The sequence below is a fragment of the Microcebus murinus genome, chromosome 13 (genome assembly GCF_040939455.1).
Source record: "Microcebus murinus isolate Inina chromosome 13, M.murinus_Inina_mat1.0, whole genome shotgun sequence".
In the NCBI taxonomy this organism is placed as follows: domain Eukaryota; kingdom Metazoa; phylum Chordata; class Mammalia; order Primates; family Cheirogaleidae; genus Microcebus; species Microcebus murinus.
The window spans coordinates 7,327,727-7,351,333 of NC_134116.1; the positions used below are offsets into that span (position 1 = coordinate 7,327,727).

A 23,607-nucleotide genomic window follows, 5' to 3' on the forward strand; every position below is an offset into this window, starting at 1 on the left:
ACTAGCGGCAAGCCAGCTCCCAGATGGCGGTCACAGCAGGTGTGTGCAGGGAGGTGGTGCCAAGGAAGGTCCCTGCACCAGAGAGAGGAACTTTAGCCCAAAGGGCTCCCAACTCCAGCCCTTCCTCCACATGCAGGGAGTCAAGTACACCCTGTCTGAAGGGGCAGCCAAGACTGAAAAGAAACCTTGACAAATTAAACTGAAGAGGTTTCTATATGAAAAGGACATCTCACTTTCCCCCACAAATCTGAAACTTAAAATCTGTAAAGATAATTAAAAAAAAAAAAAAGTTACTTTAAATAAAAGAGCAACTCAAGTCCCTCTTGTTTGAGCCATATAGTGATCCAAGACATAAGTCCTCAGGGTTCAAGGGAGGGTGTGGGCCTTCTCTCTGGGACCTCATACAGACAATTCCCGTCCTTCTGTCCTCACCATGGTCTGAGAGCCCACGAGAGGGGCACACCGTGTCCCTACCTCCTCTCTACTTCAGGAACAACTGGGACTAGACCACGTGAACCACATGCCTAGGCACGTAGGGGTTCACTGTGGATGCCAATCCACTGGCCACACCCATGGCTACTGCTCAGAAACACACTGCTCACTAGATATGAGCTTCAGGCAACATGAACTCATAAAAACCCAGAGAAAAGTGCTGTTAACTCCAAGACAGCCCCCCAGCCTTCCTATACTGACTAACATTTTTCTTCTGTTATACCTTCAGGTGAGAAACCTCCCCACCCACAGAAAAGAAAACACCTCATAGCCACCAGAGGACCTGAAAGGGAAAATTCTGTTCTAGTAAAGAAAAAAATCACAGCAAAAAGAATAATCAAAATATAATGTGACAGAGGCCTATTTTTTGTTTATTTTTTTTTAGAAGTTTATTTTTTTTATCATCGATAATGTTCATTTGGCCTTGCTAACAAAAAGCCAGTGATTTCTGCCCTTTTTTTCCCCACCCCCTCCAGTTCAACAAAAAAAGAATCTTACCTGCTGTTACTTTATTTAGAGTCACTAAGGAACTGAGGACCTTGTTAAAATTCTGCCCCTGGTACAAATCATTTGCATCAAAAGTCTGAAAGGAAAAATTAAACAAGCAAAATTAGTAGAGTCTTACATTGGGTGCAGGATTAACTAACCTCTCCCCGCAAAGTGAGGACATTCTGCCTGAAATCATAAAGAGGTGGCACCACCCTCAAGAGTGAGGCCAGTGAGCTCAGCTCCCAGGTCCTGGGGTAAGGAGTGGAATCAGAAGTCCCCTTCTCAGGTGCACTCAATCCCTGGACCCCAGCCCTGCCCCACCTCACCTTCACACCCTGAGGTGTGAGCTCTGTCACAGATGAGTGCTGCTGGTGCTAGGAAATCTCAGTGGTGGTCTTGCCACCCTTAGATTAATGGAGAAAACAGAGGTTCTCTCCTAGTCACAGAAAAGAAGGCAACCTGACAGTCAATACCAAAGCTAACTACAGCAAAAGAAAAACATGGTCATCTGGGAGCACAATGGATATGAGACTAAAAGGAAGGAAGGCAGGAGAAGCAGATCCCAGAAGAGGAGCAGGGTGAGGATGGGGCAGCCACCTCCAGCACTGAGCTGAGGCCAGGACCAGGCCCATTTGAGACCACATCCCCTCCAGTCTGGCACAGCTAGAGACAGCTAGAGCCACAGTCAGTCACACTACCCATCCTGGCTGGGAAAGATAAAGTGCACTAGTTTGCCTCAATACACGAGAGCACATATACAAATGTATCAAAACACACACAGCTCTCATCTCTGATACTGTTTTAAGACTACATATAGCTTAGCTTCTGATCACCAAATAACTTAAAGCAAAAATAAATTTAATAGTCAAATCATCCACAACTCTGTCCCAGAAAAACTGGGAAAACATTTCTTTCAGAAGTGCAAATAACAGTCATATTTAGATAGCAAAATGTCTATTATGTTAACATACTTTCTCTGAGGTCACCCCAGGAATGAGGATCAGAGGGCAAGGGCCCTCCTTCTCTCCAGTTCTGTCACCTCTGCCCTCATCCTGTGCTCCTCTCACCAGAGGCTGCCAGGAACTCCCTTCTCCTTCTCTTCCTGCCCCCAGCCCCCACCCCCTTCCTGGCTAACACTTACTCATCTCACTTCCTGACAGAACCGTGCACAGCCTTGCTGCCCCCTCCAGATCTGCTCAAGTCCCCAACCAGACTCCCCCAGAACATTTATCACAATATTTCACTGGCTGATGTCTCATACAAAGGTAGACTACGTATTTCCCAACACCTAGTAAGATGTCAGCACACAGAAAAACTCAAGGTATGAATGGATAAATGCACCAAACCATCCAACTATCCACTCTGTGGGTGCTTAATGTTACTGTGAGTGAAGTTCACATCAAGAGATGCTAAGTAAAATGATTCCAAATCTGAATAAGCCCCATGTATTATTCAAAAGTCCCTTCTACTTAATGGTCTTATGCCTACAATTTTTGAAATAATGAGTAAAAATAGTCACGAGATATATTTAAACATAAATAAATAAAAAAAAAATCTAGAAGTTGAAAAACTACCTCAAGAAGGAAAACACCAAATCACTGAGAGTCAAGAAAGGAGCTAAAAATTACAATTTACTTTTTAAAAGTTCACAAGAAAATATTAAATGAAAACATAAAACTTAAAAAGATGTGAATACATGTGAGCATTATACATGTTTATTAACGCCACTTCTAATAAAAAGTACAAAATGTAAATGATTTCATCAAGTGAGATCCTTCCTGTAAAAAATACTCCTTAGAACAGTCTTTTTTTTTTTTTTTTTTTTGATTCATCAGAGGAGAGTAAGAACAGTCTTTAGGACCACCTTTAACACAGAATTTAAATCATTTGTTGTAATAAATATTATTTAAAAAGAAATTCCAACTCAAATGAGAGCATTACCCATGGTGAAATATCCATCTACATCTTTAAATGATAAATATGAGTTAAGCTGCATTTAAAAATATATAAAAGTATTAACATTAATATACAAAGCTTCCTTTATGCAAAACATAAAACTTCCCTTAACTGTAAAATATTTAAGTAGGTGATCTGAATGTCTTTAAGCTCTAAAGATCTAACTCTAGAGGCTGGAGTTAGATGGTATTCTCCGAAAAGAAATACACATATAAATTTCTACTAACCTTCATTGTGGCGAGGCAGTAAGTCACAAAACCCAGAACAACAGGATGTTAAAAACTTGAAGTTTCCTGTTATTCCAGAACTATATATCTTTCTTACTTGGATACCAAGGAGCATCTGATTGGCTGAAAGTGACCACCAATGGGGCTTCAATATGACATCAGAATTTAAGTGAACACACACACACCCCCATTTCTCAACAGGAAACTCAACAATGGGATGAGACAAATGCTTGCCACTGAGTGGGGGAAATGCACATTCAAAGCCAATAAAATGTTTTGACTAACGTACTTCTCCAGAGAAAGATAGCAGACTATTCCTGAAATAGGAATCAAAGCAAAAACAGAAAAATCTTAGTATAAGGAAAGTTTATACTACGGCAGTAAGAGGAAAGTCTCAGAACTTTTATAGAAATCTCTCTGCAAAAATAATTACCATAACATTTAACACACTAAATTGTTCCCCAGGGCTACTTGGTGCTTCAAAGAAGACAAATGCAGTTCCAACAGGACTTGGCCTACTCTACCACCTGAAATGCTGGGCATTCTGAAAATCAGCAGATTTCCACTCTTAGCAAAAGCCAGAGGAGGGAAGGAAGCAACAACCACCATCCACTCTCCCCAAACCCTACTTCAGGTGGCACCTGGAGCAGTGGTTTTCAGTATGAGCTGCACGTTAGGACCTCCTGGGGGACTTTACCTGGGCAAGATACTCAAGCCATGTCTCAGAATCTCTAAGGGAGGGACCCCAAAACCAGAATTTTAACCCTATCCACACAAGTCCAATGTGCAGCAGAGGGTGAGAAGTGCCTCCCTCTCACTGTTGAGTCCTGCTGGGGGCAGGCTCAGCGCCAGCACATACACACTTCCCACTGCCTGTGAACACTCCCATACTAGCACAGTGCTGTGAGAGAGGGTGGCCACACAGACACAGGGGACACTCAACACCTGATACATTTTAGAATCTATCCATTTGGGAAAGTGTATTACACTCAGCCTTACTTTTACATTTAACTGAATTAAATGTGCAAAAGAATATTCTCACAGTCCCAAAATAAAAATTATCCTAGTTTTCTACTAAAAAGCTCATAATATTAAGCTTACTATTTGTAGCTTAGTTTTCATATTTACTTTCAATAGAAACAATACTACATAATGAAATACAACAAATACCAAACCACATAGAAGCCAGTGATAAAAGAAACCCAGAACATTCAAAGTATGATACAAAAGTACTTTCTAAAATGTTCCTACTGTCCCTTGCAAAGGCCGAACCAACAGAGAATGGCTGCTGGGGGCAGGAGGCAGCAGGCAGCATGGTCCTGGGAAGTGGGTAGAGTCCCTGAGGGTGTGCTCTCCCCACTGCCTCACAGCCCCCCTGCACAGTGTTGAGCCCGCAACCCTCTCGACATGAAACAGAGGCAAGTCAGACAGTGAGGACAGTGTGACATAGGAAGCAGACCAGCAAATGCCTCACACCTTTCAAAAAGTAAAGGGCACCATGCCCCAAGGTCTCCTGACAAAACTGACCCACAGATAACTATGTTCTGCCAAGGAAAACTCTTATTTTTTAAAATACAAAATAATCACCAAGAGGAAAGAAAGTCCTCAATTTTGCTGAACACAGAGAAAAATCATCTATGTCCATACAAGTCAACCTTCTCATTTTATTTTATTTTTTTATTTTATTTTATTTATTTATTTTTTGAGACAGTCTCACTCTGTTGCCTGGGTTATAGTGCTGTGGCATCAGCCTAGCTCACAGCAACCTCAAACTCCTGGGCTCTAGTGATCCTCCTGCCTCACCCTCCCGAGTAGCTAGGACTACAGGCATGCGCCACCATGCCCAGCTAATTTTTTCTATATATTTTTAGTTGTCCAGCTAATTTCTTTCTGTTTTTAGTAGAGACGGGATCTTGCTCTTGCTCAGGCTGGTCTTGAACTCCTAATCTTAAGCAATCCTCCTGCCTCAGCCTCCAGAGTAGCTGGGACTACAGGCATGCACCACCATGCCCGGCTAATTTTTTCTATATATTTTTAGTTATCCAGCCAATTTCTTTCTATTTTTAGTAGAGACAGGATCTCGCTCTTGCTCAGGCTGGTCTCGAACTCCTGATCTTAAAGCAATCCTCCTGCCTCAGCCTCCCAGAGTGCTGGGATTACATGTGTGAGCACCCGGCCAACCCTCTCATTTTAGACATAAAAATGAAGCACAAAAGTATAATGGCTTTTTTAACTCTCTTCTAAATTACTAAAACTGAGATTCTTGACTGTTAATCCCTTTAATAAAAAATTAAAGTACATCTGTTAGACTCCATGTCTTTTGCACAGCTTTGCAAAAACTGCTTCTTAGGAACCTGAACTGCAGCTGGTATTGTTTAGGAAAAATATCTTGCCTTCTAGAAATGAAATATACAGCCCATATACCATGCAATTTGGGTATAAAATAAACAAAAAAAGGCTAGCAGAAGGTTACAAACTACAGAAGAAAGAAGTGAGACACGGGGAAACTATCACAGAAAGATTTCTGCAGTGGTCAGAGGCCATGAGCAATGGAGAAAGGATCTGGACCGCAGGGACCAGGTGAGAGCGGGAGACCTGGATGCCCAATGGCAGACAGACCAACCAGACCAAAAAGCCCAAGAATCTGGTTCTAGGCCTAGAAGACCTTGGCATCCATGAGCACTAAGGGCATCACTTCTTGATTGACATTTGAGCATCATTAATATTTAAAACTATGGGAAATCCCTATCCTGACCAGAGCATGAAAAAATGTCTTCAGAATCTCATTCCAGCTCTCCTTATTGTGTCTTCGCTGAACAAGCAGCTATAAAAGCCAGACACTAAGTCCCACCCACAGATCTGGGCCAAGGAAAACAAGGCTGTTCTCAATTAAAAGAGATTTAAATAACAAAACCACTAAGTGCAATGTGTGGCACTGGGCTGGACCCTGTTTTGGAGAAACCATCTCTGCAAGGGACATTTAAGAAAACTGGGGAAATGTGAATACAGGAAAGGTATTAGATGATGTTGAGGAATCATTACTAAAATTGTGAGATATGCCATTACTATTCTGCTACATAAGAAGATGGACTTATTTTTAGAAAGACGCATTTTGAAGTATTTGGAGTAGGATGTCATGATGAATATACCACAAATAAAAATGTCAGCATATTCAAAAATATAAAATGAGTTTTAAAAGTTAAGTTTTGGGGATACAAAGCCAGATGTAAGGAGGTTACAGCCTTCAAGCTCAGTAGGATTGGCAGAGACAGCATGATACCCCAGGGCAGCAGGTGGCCAGCACAGCCTCAGGAACAATGAGTCCTGGAAGGTGAGTAGGAATTGGCCAGGTAGGGGGAGAGTGTTCCTAGCAAGAGGAAGGAAACAAAAGAAGGTGCTGAGAACTGCTAAGGCTATTCTTCTAAATGCTAACAGTTCTCAATGGAAAGATGGCTCCATCAATGTAGCAGCTTCCTCTGAGACTAGGGTGATCAGGAAGAGATAAGCTGTGCCCACAGGTCACAGGAGATGCCCCATTCCTACCCCAGTGGTCTCTCCTGGCCTCACACATCTCTCAGCCACTGTGCAAGAATGGACCATATGACTGCACACCCATGCACTCCAAACACAGCACATGTGCATGACTTCTACAGCTAACGGTATCAACACAGCAACCCCTCACCCCTAGGAGATTGCCTTACTCTACCAAAATGCTGAGGTTTCCATCTAGAAGCCCCACCCTTGAAGCAGCTGTTTCAGACACAAACCCCTGTTCCAATATGCACGTAATGATTGACTTCATCTTTCAGTCGAGAGACTGGACTGTTCTTACCACCTCAAGATTCACAATGGGAGTGTAGTCTGCCAGCCCACGTGCGGAGCTTGAGTGGGGCTCTGGAGAACTGTGCTGGGTCCTCACTGTCCTTCCCCACCTCCTCTGAGTTCTCTGGACCACTGACACAGAACTGTTACTCCCCACACTGTCTCCCAACATGGAACCACCCAATGCCCTTTACACTATGAACTCTCAGTGTGGGAATCACAGCAATTTCAACTAAGCTCATTTTTAACATAGTGTGAACAACACAGTCACAAAATCAAACTGCACTGCCTTTGAAGGAAGTGTCAGGAAGAGCATGAGATTTCAGGCAGGCTGGGCTGCAGGGCTCCTGCAGAGCAGAGACCACCTGCCATGCTGAGGTGGTAAGGATACTCCCTAGACACACCACCAGCGCCCTTTCCAAAGGTCCTGATGGGGTTCCCTGGGCCTCCCGGCAACTGCAGGGAAGAAAAGCAAATCTCAGGCTGGGTGCAGAAGACCCCATCTCTCCTATGTGGGGGAGCATATCCGCCAGGCAGGCAGCAAGCCAACGGGGCTGCACCTTGACACAGAGCAGCATGCGGGACTCCCACACACAGCTCTAATCTACCATGTTTCCCTGAAAATAAGACCTACCCATAAAATAAGCCCTACCAGGATTTCTAAGCATTTGGGCAATATAAGCCCTACCCAGAAAATAAGACCTAGTGATGGGAATGACTACACAGCACATCTGCACAACCCTTGCATTTTGTCGCGCAGCAGAAAAGAAGAGGAGCAGCCCTTCTCATCTGCCCATGAGAGTTCTATTGCTCGACAGGAGATATTGGGGCCAATGGTTTTAAAGGAAATAGAGTCGCAAGAAATTCAGGATGGAATTTGGAGTTTGTAGAATTATGATGATGTTCCAGAAGAAGATGACTTAACTATATTTGAATAAATGTAGACTGTTTTACTGTACTTAAAAAAAATAACACATCCCCTGAAAATAAGCCCTAGGGTGTGTTCTTGAGGAAAAATAAATATAAGACCCTGTCTTATTTTCGGGGAAACACAGTAAGTCTTGGGCACCTACCTTGGGGTCTGCAAGACTCCCCCCACCTCCTGCAGATTGAAGATGGAGCTCCCAGATGCCTACAGCCTGCCAGAATGAACTCTGATAGGGTCATATAGCCACCAAGAACTACCACTGTGTAAACTGAAGGCACTGGCTTTCTCTACCACCTAACCCAGAGGAAAGCAGAAAACTGAACTGTTTTTAATGGAAAGAAAAAAATATTCTAAAAGTTCCAGTTGATGAAAGAGTATTCAACAAGTACAGTTACAAGTAAAGATGTTTTAAAATAAATATTCAAGTACAGACATGACAAAATCATCCCAAAAGTAACTACTTCCTTTATCCGGGAAAAGATTCCAGCCATGACTATATCATTCTCCTTGGATCTATCAAAGCAAGGACTGCTACCATCTTAGTATCAGCATAAACATTTTTTCTTCCAAGGCATTACTAAACTCAAGGCGGGGCACAGGCTGTTGTCACCAACAGGGTCTCACCTGTAAAATTCAACTTAGTGCTCACAAGGAACTCTCAAACCAAGCATGGGCTTGACTTTTCCTCCAATTTCTTTCACAAGCATATAAATTCTATTCCTCTGTTAGAGGAAAAATCTGGAGTCACATAATCCAGAGAGAGGGCTAAAATTATTATATCTTCATAAACAAAAGAGAGTGCATTCCTAATCCAGCCAATACCAAAAGATACTAATGAGCAATCTAGGCTGTTTGCATTTCAGCTATTTTTTAAATAAAAAAAAAAAATTGGCTAGTCTTGGATATCATCTTACAGGAGATACAATTTGACAACAAACTTGATGGAAAATAAAAACGAAGGTTCCAAACATGAGAACACAGAAAACGCCATAAAATCTGCAGCCCCGTGGACGACAGTCCAAGAGCATGATGCCTACTAGAGCCAACCCGTCACTAAGCAGCTGGCACCTAATTGTTGAACAAAGTCTCTGTTAGCTGTGAGCGTCACATCGCTCATCTGTGAGAGAAGCTGAATTAGCTAACCTCCAAAGTCACCTCCAGTTATAAAAATCGTGGGTTTCTGTGACATACTGTACAGTTTAAGAAAAAAAAGACAACTGACTTCGAGAAAGGTCAAGAGAGCTGGCAGAAGAGAAAACAAGGGTAGCTGAGGGAAAAAGATGAGGGGTGGGAAGTTCAGAAGCTGGCTAAGGATGGAAGGAGAAAAAATGGGAAAATAAAACTCCACAAAAGGTGAGTGAGGCATTACTTGATCCTGCAGCTGCATCTCCTACACTTGGCTGTGCAGGAATATGGAGAAAGGTGCTCCAGACATAGAGTTGACAGGAAAAAGATGAAAGGCTCTGCTGGACCAGCCACAGCAAGGAAAGCACCGGGCTCTCTCCAAAGAATAATCCACTGAACGTTTGTCAAGACCCCCTTCCCACCTGGGAGGCAAGAGAGGTTCAACTCTTTACAGACACACAAAGACAGGAAACTAGCACACAAGCTAAGACTTGTCCTTAGAAGAGGCTAGAGGCCGGGACTATGGTACCGCACTGTGTTTGAGTGGCAGGAAGGCCTGGTCCTTGCCCTCAAGGAGCTCGCAGGCTGGTAGCAGAAAGCAAGCATCCACACCACCAGTCAGCAAGGGTTTCATAGACAGGCTGACAACTGTGTGTGCTCAGCGGAGATGTGGGCTTCAGAGCAGACAAAAGGAAGTGGATATGTCTGTGCAAATGTAGAGATGAGGCCACCACCCATACCTGGCAGCCGTCCCCGTATCCAGAGCTGCTGCTGGTGTTCCTCCTGGACTGTCCGGCCTCCAGGACCAAAGTGATCACTCCTCGGCCCCCAAACCCACAGAAGACACCGTCAGTCACTGTCACTGAAAGTGCTGAAACTGAGCAACAAAGCCTTTACTATCTGATCCATACTCAACTCTCAGCCTTAACTTTTGCCATTCCTCTAAATGAACTCTATTTTAGGATGCTCCTTATTCTATGGTTACATTGTAGTAGAAAAATTTATTACCAAGTGTGGTTCCTGAACTAACATCTGACATAAGGAGGGCACACTTCTACATGAGGAAGATGGGGCTCGGCTAGTCACCAGCATCCATCTGGCAGGCTAAGGCTGTTAGAGGGAACCGGGCCTGGCCACGACTCACTCTGGACAATGAGAGGTGAACAGAAGATACAGACACCAGCTCTCAGCAGAAACCATTCACACTGGTCCTAAGCAGAGGCATGATGAGGTTTTGGGTGTTTGAATCAATTTCCTATTCTTTTGCTTTAAATGAGAAAGGCAAGGCCATATATGGAGCTGCCCCGGATCCTAGAATAAAGAAGATACCTGGAGCAGAGTGACAGCTTATCCGCAGCTAACAAAAAACTGGTACAATAAACTTTTGGGGTTGTAAGGCATTGAGATGTGGGAGCTGTGTACTAACACAGCACAATCTATCAAAAGATGGCTTTCTACCCATTATTCTGTATTTACCCCCAACAGAATTTATTCTTAAAGGAGAGGTAGTACATCTTTGCAAAAAACAAAAAAACAAACAAAAAACTCAAAACTCATTAAAGGAAGCAGTAGGTCATTTAGAGTAGGACCATTTTAACACTATATGGTAAAAGTTAGTAACTCTTAGCTGGCTAAGACAGAGAATCATCTGTTATTCAGAATAAGAAGACCGCTTATCAACAAAGTATTTATTCCATAGTAAACAAGGTTTTCCTTTCCTTTCCAAATTCTAAGCACAGGAATCACATAACTGCTAAAGGTTGCCATTTTACAGAAATTTCCAAGAAAAAGAGCAAATGTCTGCAAGTCAGCCCTAAAGGTGCCCATTCTTTCACAGCAGACTCCAGGTTCGGCCTGGGCTGATAGAAGAACGTAGGGGAAAGGATGGAAGGCAGCAGGGAAGGACGTGCCATGCACGTGTCATGGCTCCATCTTAACTTCTGTGCACCTGCACTAGTCATCCATCTCCACAGACGTCTTGCTCTGAATCTCAGTAGCTTAAACAAGAAACATGTGTTATCTCATAGCAGTTCCGCTGGGGATACACGTGGCTCAGGCCCTCTCAGGAGCAGCTCAGCTGGGTACACGTGGCTCAGGGTCTCTCACCAGGAATTCAGCTTCAGCTGCCAGCACCCGGCAGCCTGAGACCTCCCTAGGGCTGAGGACGTGCTAAGACAGCTCAGTCGCATGGCTGTGGGCAGGAGGCCTCAGGGATGGCTAATAGACCGGCAGGGTGAGTGATCCCAGAGTGCAAGGAGGAAGCAAGTTAGCGCCTGCAATGTCAGGAACTACATGGCCTAGCCTCAGAAGTCACGCACACGACATTCTATTTGTTAGCGTCACCAGTCCAGCCCATACTCAAGGGAAAGAGAACAAGGATTCAAATGTAGAAGGGAGCAGTAGCAAATATGTCACTTTAAAACCACCATCTACCCTATACTGTAATCCTATGTTTCCCTCTTCAAATTGAGGGACCACACCTTTGTGTTGGCTGTCAGATATTACAGCCATTCTGCAGAGTTCTGATGTAACTTGACAAGGAAATGGGACAGGGTCCTTCAAGGTAGCAGGAGGATATGCAAACATCAGGGGAGATGTGAAAGGCTCCCCCACCTCTACCCACTGTGAGCGAGCCTTCCTCACCTTGGCTTCTGAATTCACAGGATATATAGAGTTCAGGAACATCTTCCATATAATAAAAACAGCCCAGCTAATTTTACATCACAAAATAGACTGTGTTATACATCACACAGTGAAGATCCTGCCAGTCAGAATTTTTCCATTTCAAGCAAGTAAACCTGACTCAAACTGGCTTAAATAAGAAATTACTGGTTTCCCAGAACTAACAAGTCAAGAACAGCAAGAACCACAAGCTCACAAATAGGAAGCCTTCTCCAGCTCTCTCTTTACTCTGTCGTCCTCAGTGTGGGCTGCAGTTTCAGGAATGGTCTCCCTCAGGAGGCAACATGACAACCTGGGGCCCCACCCTCAATGCATCTCGCCAGTCCCACCTACATCCTTTGTTCCTGGGGCCCAGCAGAGAGAACAGGAAAAGAAGCCCACAGTAACATGCCAGTACTGGGCAAACCCACACATAAACATGTAACATCCAGCACGAAGGTTCAGACACCCCTGGAGCTGGCTGGCATTACCCCAGCACTATGGCCAAAACAACGCAAACAAGGGTGATATCACTAATTTATCATGACTGCTTGCCCACATACCTCCTCCTAGACACCCTCAACAACAAGCACAGCAACCTGGCCAGGCCACACAAACTCAGACATCTCCAGCCACAACTGGCCTTGCAAGACTGATATAAAAGCAAAAGCAGAATGATCCACACCTAAATGATGTCACCAGCTGTTAAACCTCTGGGTAGAGCCAACATGAAAATACCAGGAAATTGGGAGAATAAACAGTCTTCTTTTTCCTTCTCCTCACTTTCCACCACATCAACACTAATGGAGAGACCCCTGCAATGCAAGACTGACCAAAGATGAGAACTCTTTCAACTCACCACTAAAGCTTTAACCACTTCAGTACGAGCGTCGACAATAGTCGATAGCCACAGATGAACGCACACACTGTAGCGTTAATAAAACTTGACTTTTCTAATTTTTCATTTATCAAAATAAAATTGTGAACATTTAAAAATAACGTAATAAAAACATATATGTACATGTTACCTATTCTGATTTACATTATAAGTAAAGAGGCCTGTAAAGTAAAACAAGCTTTCAGTGCTTTCAAGCTTTTCTCATCACACAAGAGCAAAACGGATTTGTCGTCAATGCACAGCACAGACTATAGTGCGGACTATGAGTGCCAGCTATGGGCAAGGTTTTGCAGCCGGTGAGTGCCGTACTGAAGTGGTTAATAATCTAAATGCTTCAAGACAGCTCAGCTCCTCCAAAGGGTTTATGAGTAAGCTATTTTTGACACAAGAAATTGTTACTTTTGGCACAGTTATGGAGTGTGGTTTGCAAAGTTTAAAAATATAATTTTGTCCTATCACACTGTCAAAGGAAATTAGTGATTTTAGAACAAGTTAAAAAACGAATCTTAAATAAGTGGTGCTATTTAAATTTAATGCAAATGGTCCATATTGTTGGGGATATGTGAACAACAGAAATCCAGCACTAAATTTTCACCTTCTTGGCTTCTGTAGATTTTGTACTAATTCCACCTACTGCTACACTCAGGGATAAAATTAAAGTTTGATGATGGATTCTATTATAGCACTTTCATCCAACATGCCCCCAAACAATTTATGTCAGTTTAAAATGAAAATCAAATCTCATTCAATGTTGTGTATTCCACTGTATCAACACCCAAACACTAGGACTGGGGAACACATATTCGAAAAAGAAACAGACAAATATTTTAGGTAGTTTCTAGGAAGAGGCAGAGGAGAAGAGAGGAGAGCAGGAGTGCAGCGTAGGGAGCGAGGCAGGGCAAGGCTCTCTGCAGAGTGCCGCCACACCTGCTTCCCCAGCATCAGGCAGCCACACCCAGGGTTTGCAGCACCGTCAGGCAGGGCAAGAGGAGGACAAGGCTTACCCGCTGAGGACCACTGTGTGACGCGCTGCTCCTGCACAGCCAGCACCTCACAGCAGACAGCATGACAATTTTATCTCACACACAAGAAAAAAGAGCCTCCAAAAGACAGTATGACAAAGGTCACAAAAGAACCACCAAGATCTGAGCCCACCAGCCTAGCTGTGCCAGGTTCTCACTGCCAGCCTGCCAGGCGAAGGAATCATGGAGTGGGTGGCCAGAGGAGCCGTGGGCACCAGAGGATAGGTGGTCTCAGACACAACCTACAGCACACACACAGCATCCCATACAGCCTTCACGCGATCCCTTGACTTCTGTCTTCATTTGCTAGTGATGTGTGCTGGGAAGAGCAGCCAGAAAGCAAACATGTACTACCAAGGAGGATCTGGGCAGAAGCACGACACTGCTCAGGCCAACAGGGAGTGAGGCGACAGTACTCAGGCCTATAAAGGCAATGACTCCATCCACTAACTTTAAAACCCAGAGCAAGGAGCTACAAAACTCCACCTCTGAGAAAGACTGCAAACACATACTTACCTCCCATCACTCCCAAGGTGTCCCTAAAATGACAGAAAGGAAAAGCTCTAAAACACAATAATAAAGAAGGAGTCTACTACAGTGCTAAAGAGGAGGGTGAGGCCATGAACCATCTAAAGAAGGTCTGAGGAAATTTTGGAGGACAGGATGCAGATGGACCCTGAGTGACCTAACAGCATTCAGAGAAGCAGTGGGGAGAGTCACCCAATGCCAGATGGGGACTCACAATACTCCACAGGGAATGACACCACAATAGCCCCTTCCTCTTGGAGAGGAAGCCAAGACCGCTCTCTAAGGAAAAAGCTACCTGCACCGGATTCTACCATGAGATGAACTTGAGGCACTGCTAGGCCCACTGACAGACACCGAGAGGAAGAACGAGAAAGGCAAGTCTGCTCAACAGTGAGCTCCCCTTTGGGCTCCACCCCAGCCTGGACTGTGCCCCTTTGGGATGGGATGTGGGAAACCGGGAGCAGAGGTCTCTCCCTCAGCTCATTCACTGATAATGTTTTTATTCAAAACAAAATCGGAGGTGCCAATATTTGTACCTAAATGCTACAAAATGCTATATCTGTATGCCCTTGTCCATTTAATTTCTAATTTCCAGTATATGCCCACTACATATGTATTTCAAAACAAGCACGATTTAAGAAAGCTTGTTAGCATGAACACAATGACACAATATGCCTGTAATATGATTGCAAGCAATCTGTCTGCCTCTAACTCAACCATTTATTGGCCTTGGTTCTATCTTGCAGGGCTATAGAGGTGTTCCTTGACTTACAATGGGGTTACATCCCAATAAACCCATTGTAAAATGAAAATATCCTAACTTAAAAACATATTCAATACATTTAACCTACTGAATGTCATACCTTAGCCTAGCCTACCGTAAACATGTTCAGAACACTTATATTAGCCTACAGTTGGACCATTTTATAATAAAGCCTATTTTATAATAAAGCATTGACTATCTCATGTAATTTACCGAATACTGTATTGAAAGTAAAAAAAACACAATAGTTGTACCAGTCTTTGAAGTACAGTTTCTACTGAGTGTATATCACTTTAGCATCATGGTAAACTCGAAAAATCGCATAAGGTGAACTTTTCCTCTAGTGTTCTTCAGATTCATGAGGGGACACTCACACCAGAGAGAAGCCTTCTGTGTACCACCTGTGTGGGCAAGCTTTTACTACCAAAGGAAGCTTGATAGTCCACTGCATGGTACAGGGGCAAATGACAATGAGGCACACTGTGCCTTCCTGTGACAGGAAGCCGGCCATCGAGAAGATCATGGCTATCCGATACAGATGGAAAGAGAGTCTCAAAAATGTTTCCTAAGGTCGTCGGAGCCCTTTGGTGAACATCGACCCTGCCGTGTGGAGCCAGTGCATCAGCTGGCTCATCAGCATCTCAACCTTGGTCTGTCCAGAGATCTGTGATCCAGAGCAGCAATGCTCCCACTCTCTAGGTCCCCAACTCCACTGTGAACAATGCCACCATGTCCCAGACAGTTGGTTCCCAAGCAGGTATCAGTGCTGACATGGGAAAACCAGTGCTACTGATAGCATTCCCAAACACAAGTTCCCTGAATTTATGGAAGGAAACACCACCCTGGGTCAGCTAAGCTAAAGGGGAACTTGCGTGGAAGGAGAAGTGCAGACACAGTGCAATCTTTAGTATCTGTGCTTTTTCTGTTTTTTTAAAGAGCCCATCTTTTCCTCCTGTTTTTTCTCTTACTGATATGCAAATGATGTTTATAGTTGTCAACCACATTCTCAGTCCTACAATCACGATTGTTGCTATGTTGTTTTGCAAAAAAAGAAAAAAAAATTGTTTTAATTCATACCAAAACAAATACAGACTTTTTTTAGGGGGGGGGAAGAATAGGGTCCTAAAAGTAGCTTTGTTACTTGCAAGAAACTGTATACGCAAAAACTGTGCACAACCAGAAGTGACTACTTCCAAAGACTCTCACCTATTTCAAGGTAGAACATTTGGAACTTACCAAACCACAGTGGAAAAGTCAACCACTTAGCCTAACTGGGGGAAGGGGTACTGTATACTCCATGGTAATTATGTGTGGGTAAATGGACAGGGCCTGTCATCTCTTTAGGAACCTGTCTTATATGCCCCCCAACCCTGTTCTCATCTTTTTGTTTTGTTTTTTAAATGTACAGTTGACCCTTGAACAACACATGATTGAACTGCACAAGTCCACATGTATACAGCTTTTTTTTCCTATCAAACATGGATGGAAAATACACTATGCAAATGAGAATACAGTGTTCTCAGAATCCAAAACCCATGTGTACAGATGGCCAACTTTTCACATATTCAGGTTCCACAGTAACAACTGCTGAACTTGAGTATGCGCAAATTTTGGTATACTTGGGGATCCTGGAGCCAATCCCCTGTGTATACCCAGGGACGACTACTTAAAAAAAAAAAAATTAAGAATGTAGAATTACAGAATTCCTTCAATGTTAGAACCTTCAGTAGAAAGCCCTCAAATGGACTTATTTTAGTCCTTAGGGAGTCAGGGTGCGTGCTGCTGCTCATTTAAACACATTCCGTTAGAGTCTAGGTGCCAAAGTACTGCCCACTTCCCAGATGCCTCCATCCTCCTGACCCGCAGAAGGGTCTCAGGTGACTTAATTTAGTTTGCTAGCCACTACTCCATTAAAGAACTAACTGGGTGTTTGTTCCAGAGAAAAAACTCATAGAAGGGTGTGTTTCCTATCACAGGTTCATACACTGAGTTTTAAAATTTTTCCTTAGCTTGACTTATACCAAGTAATTATGAAATTTTTTCCTGAGCGTTATACGAAGGCAACAAAGCCAGAACAGGCAAGTTCTGGGTGTGAAAGCCTTAATTTATCTACCTCACTTATTTTTTATTTTTGTAGCTGTAGTGTCTCTATTTTCCTATTTTATGACTGCTGAAGTATCCCCAGGCCCTATTTTAAACTTAAGAATTGAGGTATTGATGTGAACAGCTGCATGCCCAAGATGTTTTTGTGATTCCTATTTTTAAATCTTTTGTACATTTAACAACATTGAGCGAACAATGAAATACTGTTTTAACAGTTTGAAGAGGAGGGAGAAAGAAAGACCCTCCCCTCTAATGTGGAAGGCCCTTATTGAAATGCAAATTCAAAAAACAAAAAAAATGTGGATGAAGACTATTACCCAAAGTTTTATCTCTTAGCTATTGCATCTGACTTTAGGATCCAAAAGGTTTTTTGGCCTGGTTGTGCCTTTCCTTGTAAAACTGTACGTGAACACTGTTAACAGTACCTGTTTACACTGTGACATGGTTACTGTTACAGAGAACACAGGAGTGGCTTCTAGCTGTTGAGCTGATAATGCTTTGTGAACGTATGACCTACAGCAAAACCTCTGCAGTTATACCTGCTGGTGCTGTCTCTTGGAAAATAAATTTTGAATTTTTTTATTTCCCCAAATAAATAAATAAATAAAAGTGCTTTCTGAGCTGCTCAGGCACACGTTCATCAGCTGACCATTCCCTTCACTACCATTACATCTCCAAGATAACACTGAAATTTTCCCCCACTATTTCTGTTTTTCCTGCTGCCCAAGTAAATCCCTCTTCACAGATCAGAATTGTACTACAGCTCTTCACTTTTCTTTCCTACGTTCTTTAAGATTAAACTCACAAAGGTAAGAGATGTGACAGACAACATGCTCAATTTTTAACAGATAAGTCTCTTCAACAGCCCTCTATCGTGGCAACCCGTCCCATTTTGGGGATGAGTGCTAGGGCAGAAGCACTCGCGACAGTGCCTGGCTGGGCAGTCTACAGCATAATCAACCACACCACAGCTATGCTCTTTCCTTTCAGCCACACCACAATCCTACTTTCAACAGCCCCAATTTTCCATCGCTAATATCCAGCTCCTTCTACCAAATGTGTTTCCTCTACACATTATCAGGGTCAAGTTATCACATCCCCTAGCAATTAGGACTAGAATGCTGCAGGCAGTTCAGTTTTCCCTTTAATTTCCATTTAGGACAGTTCATGAAATTCAAACATTTTGTTGGTTCGATTCAACAAGGCAACTTGAGAAGCAGTCATGGTCTTTACCCACACAGATGTTTGTCCCATCTCCTACCTAAAGCGTTCTTTCATTTCTCCATTTGTTAAGTGCTGCTTCCCCTCCCTAAACCCCACCCCATGTTAGCTGTCCCACTTTGGCAGTACTCAGAACTGCAGCCCTGCGTTTCCGCCACACAGGTTTGTTTTTTCACTTTCACTCCATGCTCTATGATGCTTCAGGGCAGAGATACTTTTTCTACCTGTATATTCCCTCAGATCAGGACACATTGCTCATTAAATCTCATAATTGTGTGCAAACTGATCAACATCACTTGGAGAAATAATTCAAGTTCTCCACTCTCAATGAAATCCAAACTATGCTCCTTAATTTTTTAGAACACAATCTATCCAAGAAATACTCCGGTCAAAGGATCTAATGATTTCATTCCACCTCTTCCATAGGAATACTCAAAGTCTCATGAAATGACCTCCACCTCTTTCAGGGGCCAGTTCTAAACCAAGAGTTCAATAAAATACTATAAAATAGGAAGAAGGTAAGTTTCCAGATCTTCTCTCAAAAAAGGGATGTAAAATTTGAAATTGGGACAACTTGAAATCCTTAACACACAAATTTTGCAATCACGAAGCTGCCATGTCCCAGTCATTCTAACACCTCCATATGATCAATGTTCAAATTTGTGCCCATGATCCATAATAAAAAATGCATTTTACAGTATAGCCAGCACACACAGAATCCACAAAGCTGTTGTACAGTTTGAATTTTTAATACATTCACCGCTAAGAGATGAACAATTATGTAGGGAGGCAAATGTAGGGAGGCATTTACTCAAACATTAAAGTTGCCGATGATTCATCTTTTGCAGTGTATTTTCCAGGTAATAAATCCCTCACTATGCTGAATGGCTTTAATTAAGTTATAAACCACACCCCAATGATGGTGCAAACTAACTCCAAAAAATGTTAAAAACTAACATTTTTGCAATTATACATCTTAAATCTCCTTCCAATTGCATGGTGCAGATTATTTATACACATCATCTATATGAACACACTTATTAAAAATTCAAAATCCAGAACATTATGAATATTACTTTGCATAGTTCCATGTAAAGATAAAATGACCAAGTATCTATAATCTTCCACCAACTGCTGCTCCCATTCCCTTGTTGGAGCTGATCTTTAATTGTCAATTTACAAGTTTTGGAATCTCCACAAACCTTCACTCAAACACAAACTAACTGTGCCACTTAGTCAGCGTTACACATTGGGCTCTCTACATCTCAGTTTCTCCTCCATGTCATGTGACAACTGCATCCACCCCACAACACTGCCTATGGTGCTTCTGGTACTGAGGAGATACTCAGGAAGCAGCTATTACTATACTACTAAGCTGCTGGTGTGTGTGTGTTTTGTAATTTTTATTGCATTTCTACCTCTTCTGTATTTCCACCATGTCTTCTCATATGTAAAATGGAAAATGTCTATCTTTATTTGTTCCCTCCTTGTCAATTAATTTTTTTTCTATTTGCTACTCAAGTCCTTGTGGATAAAATACAGTTCAAGGCTTTGATCTGAGCCACAGGCTAATTTTTTGCTTGATAATAAAAAGCTTATAAAGAAGTAACACAGATTATTAAGCCAGTCTGTTGCATTAAAAAAAAAAAAAAAAAAAGAAGTAACACAGAGCTCAGAAGTAAATGGCTAAGTTCACAGTGATACCATATAATCTTCGAATTTCTGAAAGTAAAGCTCTCTTCTTCCACATCCCAAAATGCACACAACTTTCTAGCTTAGATGCCCAACACCACCTCTTCACAGATGTCCCTTACTGACCAGAGCTTGAGGTCCCAAGGGCAGCCTCAAGTCAAAAGGCCACCTGGCGATCACCAAAATATAACAGTACATCACTCAGGCAAGGATCCACCACCAGTGGATGCTAGAGCATCAAATGAAAGGTCTGGTGGCCAAATAGTCACAAGTTCTAAAGCATCAACCAGAGATTACTTACTAAGCACAAAGGAAAAAAAGGTACCCTTACAACAACAACAGAGAGACATCACTCTAATCTAGTGATCAAATTTAGCACCACCAGCAATGGAGTCAGCTGACATTAGTGCCTTCTGATATGATGCAATGGAAAGTACAAAACATCACCTATGTAGAATTCTTGCCAAAACATTTAACTTGAATCAAATCATGTTCAGACTGTATGGCACTCTACAGGATAACAAGCCTAGATTCTTAAAAAAAAAATATGTCAAAGTCTTAAGTGATAAAGGCAGAGGAATAATTCTAATTAAAGGAACCTAAAGAGATGTGACAAATAAAACATACTGCACAATCCTTGTTCAAATCCTACATTTTAAAAAAACCAAAGCTATACATGTCACTGTGAGACCACTGCAGAATTTGAATGTGGATTTCACATAAGAGATAATATTATTAAAACAATGTTAAATGGGTGTGATAACAGCACATGGTTAAGTAGGAGAGCTTTCTTTCAAGTTCGTGTGCTGAAAGTGTTCAGAGGTAAGGTTCATGAGGTCTACAATGTGGTTTAAATGGTCAGCAAAATAAAATATAAATAGGTGTGTTTGAACTCACAAAGTGCTGGTGATCTACGAGAAAGGCACACGGATGTTTACTACTACACTAGTCTTCCAACCTTTCTGTTTTAAATTTTCAAAATTAAAAACACATTAAGGACAGAGCTGACAGAGAGGCTCTGTCTAGCATCCCCTCGCCACCCCTAGCCTCTCTTTCAAGAACAAGAGCATTTCACTCATCACCCACAGGCCTTTCCCATAAACGAGCACCCCACCATTTCATAAAGACCTCAATCGTTACCACACTAATTTTACCTCAAACTCTCAGCACAACTGGGCTGGCCTAGTTTTGCAGGGAGAATGCTGGACAAAAGTGTACTTTCCTCTCTGCCTTACTGAAGGTGGCAGGATTTCCGGGCTCTTCTGCAGCATGGGAATATCAGTGGCTCCCTCTCCCAGCTAACCACTCATGCCCCTTACCAAACCCTAGTTTAAAGGGCCCAGTTGGTCAGAATTAAATACCAAACTAATTAAATCAGAAACTCTCCAGGGAGACCCTGGCAGCTGTTTTTTGTTTTTTCTTTTTTGAAAAAAGAGCTCCCACACTCTGAAACCCAAGTGGATACTACCCAATCTAACCTAAAAGCCTTCCCTAAAATGCAACAATAAGCATTCCATTTGCCTCAGAATGAAGTAGTAAAACATTAACGGCAGTAGGAGTATCATTATCACTTCTAAATTGAAGGACCAGTCAGTTTCTCTAAACTATCAGAGAAAACATACAATACAGACTAATATAAATTTAGTTGGGACATACATTTTCTAGATAAGAAGTTATTTTTTTAAAACATATTAAATGCAGATTTGACACCTAAATATGGTCTGAAAAGGACTCAGGTTTTTTCTTTTTTTAATTTTCATTGGGAACCTGTCCTCAGGGCAAGTACCTGTCCAGGAAAAAAGGGAGGGGACTTCCCCTTCCTACAAGGTCATCTGGAATTCTTAACTTATTTTTAAATGAAAATATAAAAGTGATGACTAACAGATAATCAAAAAGATCTGTTTCACTAGAACTAAGTCTAGTAAAGGTGGGAAATAGGCAGTGAAAGGGGAACATGGTCAAAAGGCAAGACACTGGGAGACTGCAGAGTTTTCCATAGACAAAGAACAGGCAGGTATGCTACGTCAGGACTCTCAAGACCACACCTACCTTCGAGTTCAAACTGTTATAAACTGTTCCCACTCATCAGTGATGGCTCACTGTCTAGTTTTCTCACAAGGACTTACTGGAAAATAAAAAACATATACCCTCTATAAAGCATTTTTCCCATTAGGCCAACACCAAACATGCTTGCTCAATAGCAAGTTGAAAAATGCATGTGACCTAATATATTCAAGACAGTGCATATTTCATACACAGAAAAACATATCCCTTACCCACCCTGGGCCAATGATGGCCTGGGGCCAGTGAGACGCCTTCCCAGCGACACTCTCAGAGACAGGTGTGGTCAGTGGGGTGAAGCCAGACAAGCCAGCACTGCCTACGGCCGGCCCAATGTGACTGCTGCACAGCATCATGGGAACCTCCACACTCACCTGCATAGCTCTGGAGGACCTAGCACAGACTCGGGGCAGTGGGGACCTCCTCACCACCTCAGTGAGCACAGATCTGCTCTTGGACTCCAACTGCATGCAGCACACATCTGGCGGGTCTCTGACAGACACCCTCACCTAAGCTTAGCTTCTAAACCTACCAACAGGCCATCACCAGTTTGCAACAGGAGAAAGAATCTGGGCTCCTCCTAGGGCAGATGGTCAAAAGGATGACAATACAAAAGCACATGTGCATTTCTTCAATATGCACATGCCGCCCTTCCAAGATTCCTCAAGGTCCCCATAGTGGGGACTGAGGAAACATCCTGACCCTGTTTAGAAATCTGAACAAGCTCTGGACATTTTCGGGGTGCACTGCCCCAACACAGGCCACTGAAGGCAAGGGCAAGAGGCCACACAGTATGCACCGTGCCTGCTGTTGCCCTCCGGGGCCTTCTCACATCTTCTCTTGTACTGGAGCTATCAAAATTTGCTAAAGTACAGTTTTCTAACCAGACTGGAGGCCCTTTCAAACCCAAAAACTCCAGAGTAGTAAATAAGTCTAACAATCTTCCCAGGAAAAAAAAGAGACATGGGGCCTGCAGGACCCCAAGTGCCTTCCACCAAGCTCCGCCAAAGGCAAGCCAGTGCCAAGAACCAGGAGCCAGGGCACTCAGCAGCAATACACCCAGGACAGCCAGCAGAGACCAGGCAGCACCACTCTTTCAAACTGAACAGCTGTATCCAGGTGACAAATTGCCAGGACTTGCATAAGCTATTTGACATGAAGATAAATAAAAAGGCTACTTGCTCATTACATTTCAGCTAGAATCAGTTTCTGAAAGAATGAATAAAACATATAAGTTTAAGTAGTGAATAAAGGTTTGAATGGTGGGGGTTAGAAAAGGCTAAGCTGTGAGAGAACAGATGGGCTACTGCAGACATACTGAGTCCCTTCACCAGCTCTCCTGGACAAGGCACCCCACAGCTTCTAGATGGGGCACTCTATGGGTTTTCACCAATTCAACAAATATCGACTTACTGCCTGTTCAGTGAAACACCAAGCCTGCCCTCAAGGAGCTAACCATCAGGTAAGGGAGACAGGCACACAACAACAGCACTGCTGTAAGTACCACAGATAGTCGGAGGCCAACGGAAAACACCAGCCAGAAACAAAAATAAGCAGAGGCAGCAGAGATGAGGCCCCCCGACATATGAGGGAGGGTGATCTTGGCACCGAGTCCAGAA

The 23,607-nt window shown here is 42.9% G+C and overlaps 1 protein-coding gene across 4 annotated transcripts in view; it reads right to left on the reverse strand.

Annotated features, from left to right (window-relative positions):
• Window positions 1-23,607, reverse strand: part of ARHGEF7 (Rho guanine nucleotide exchange factor 7) — a 170,891-nt gene that overhangs the window by 98,958 nt on the left and 48,326 nt on the right. For 3 of the 4 annotated variants that reach the window (XM_012751915.3, XM_012751920.3, XM_012751917.3), the window contains exon 3: window positions 991-1,075. In XM_012751915.3, coding sequence (XP_012607369.1) covers window positions 991-1,075 — 85 coding nt within the window. Of the gene's footprint in view, window positions 1-990; window positions 1,076-3,164; window positions 4,272-23,607 lie in introns of those variants that run through there. The other variant, XM_012751923.3, reaches the window with a different exon arrangement.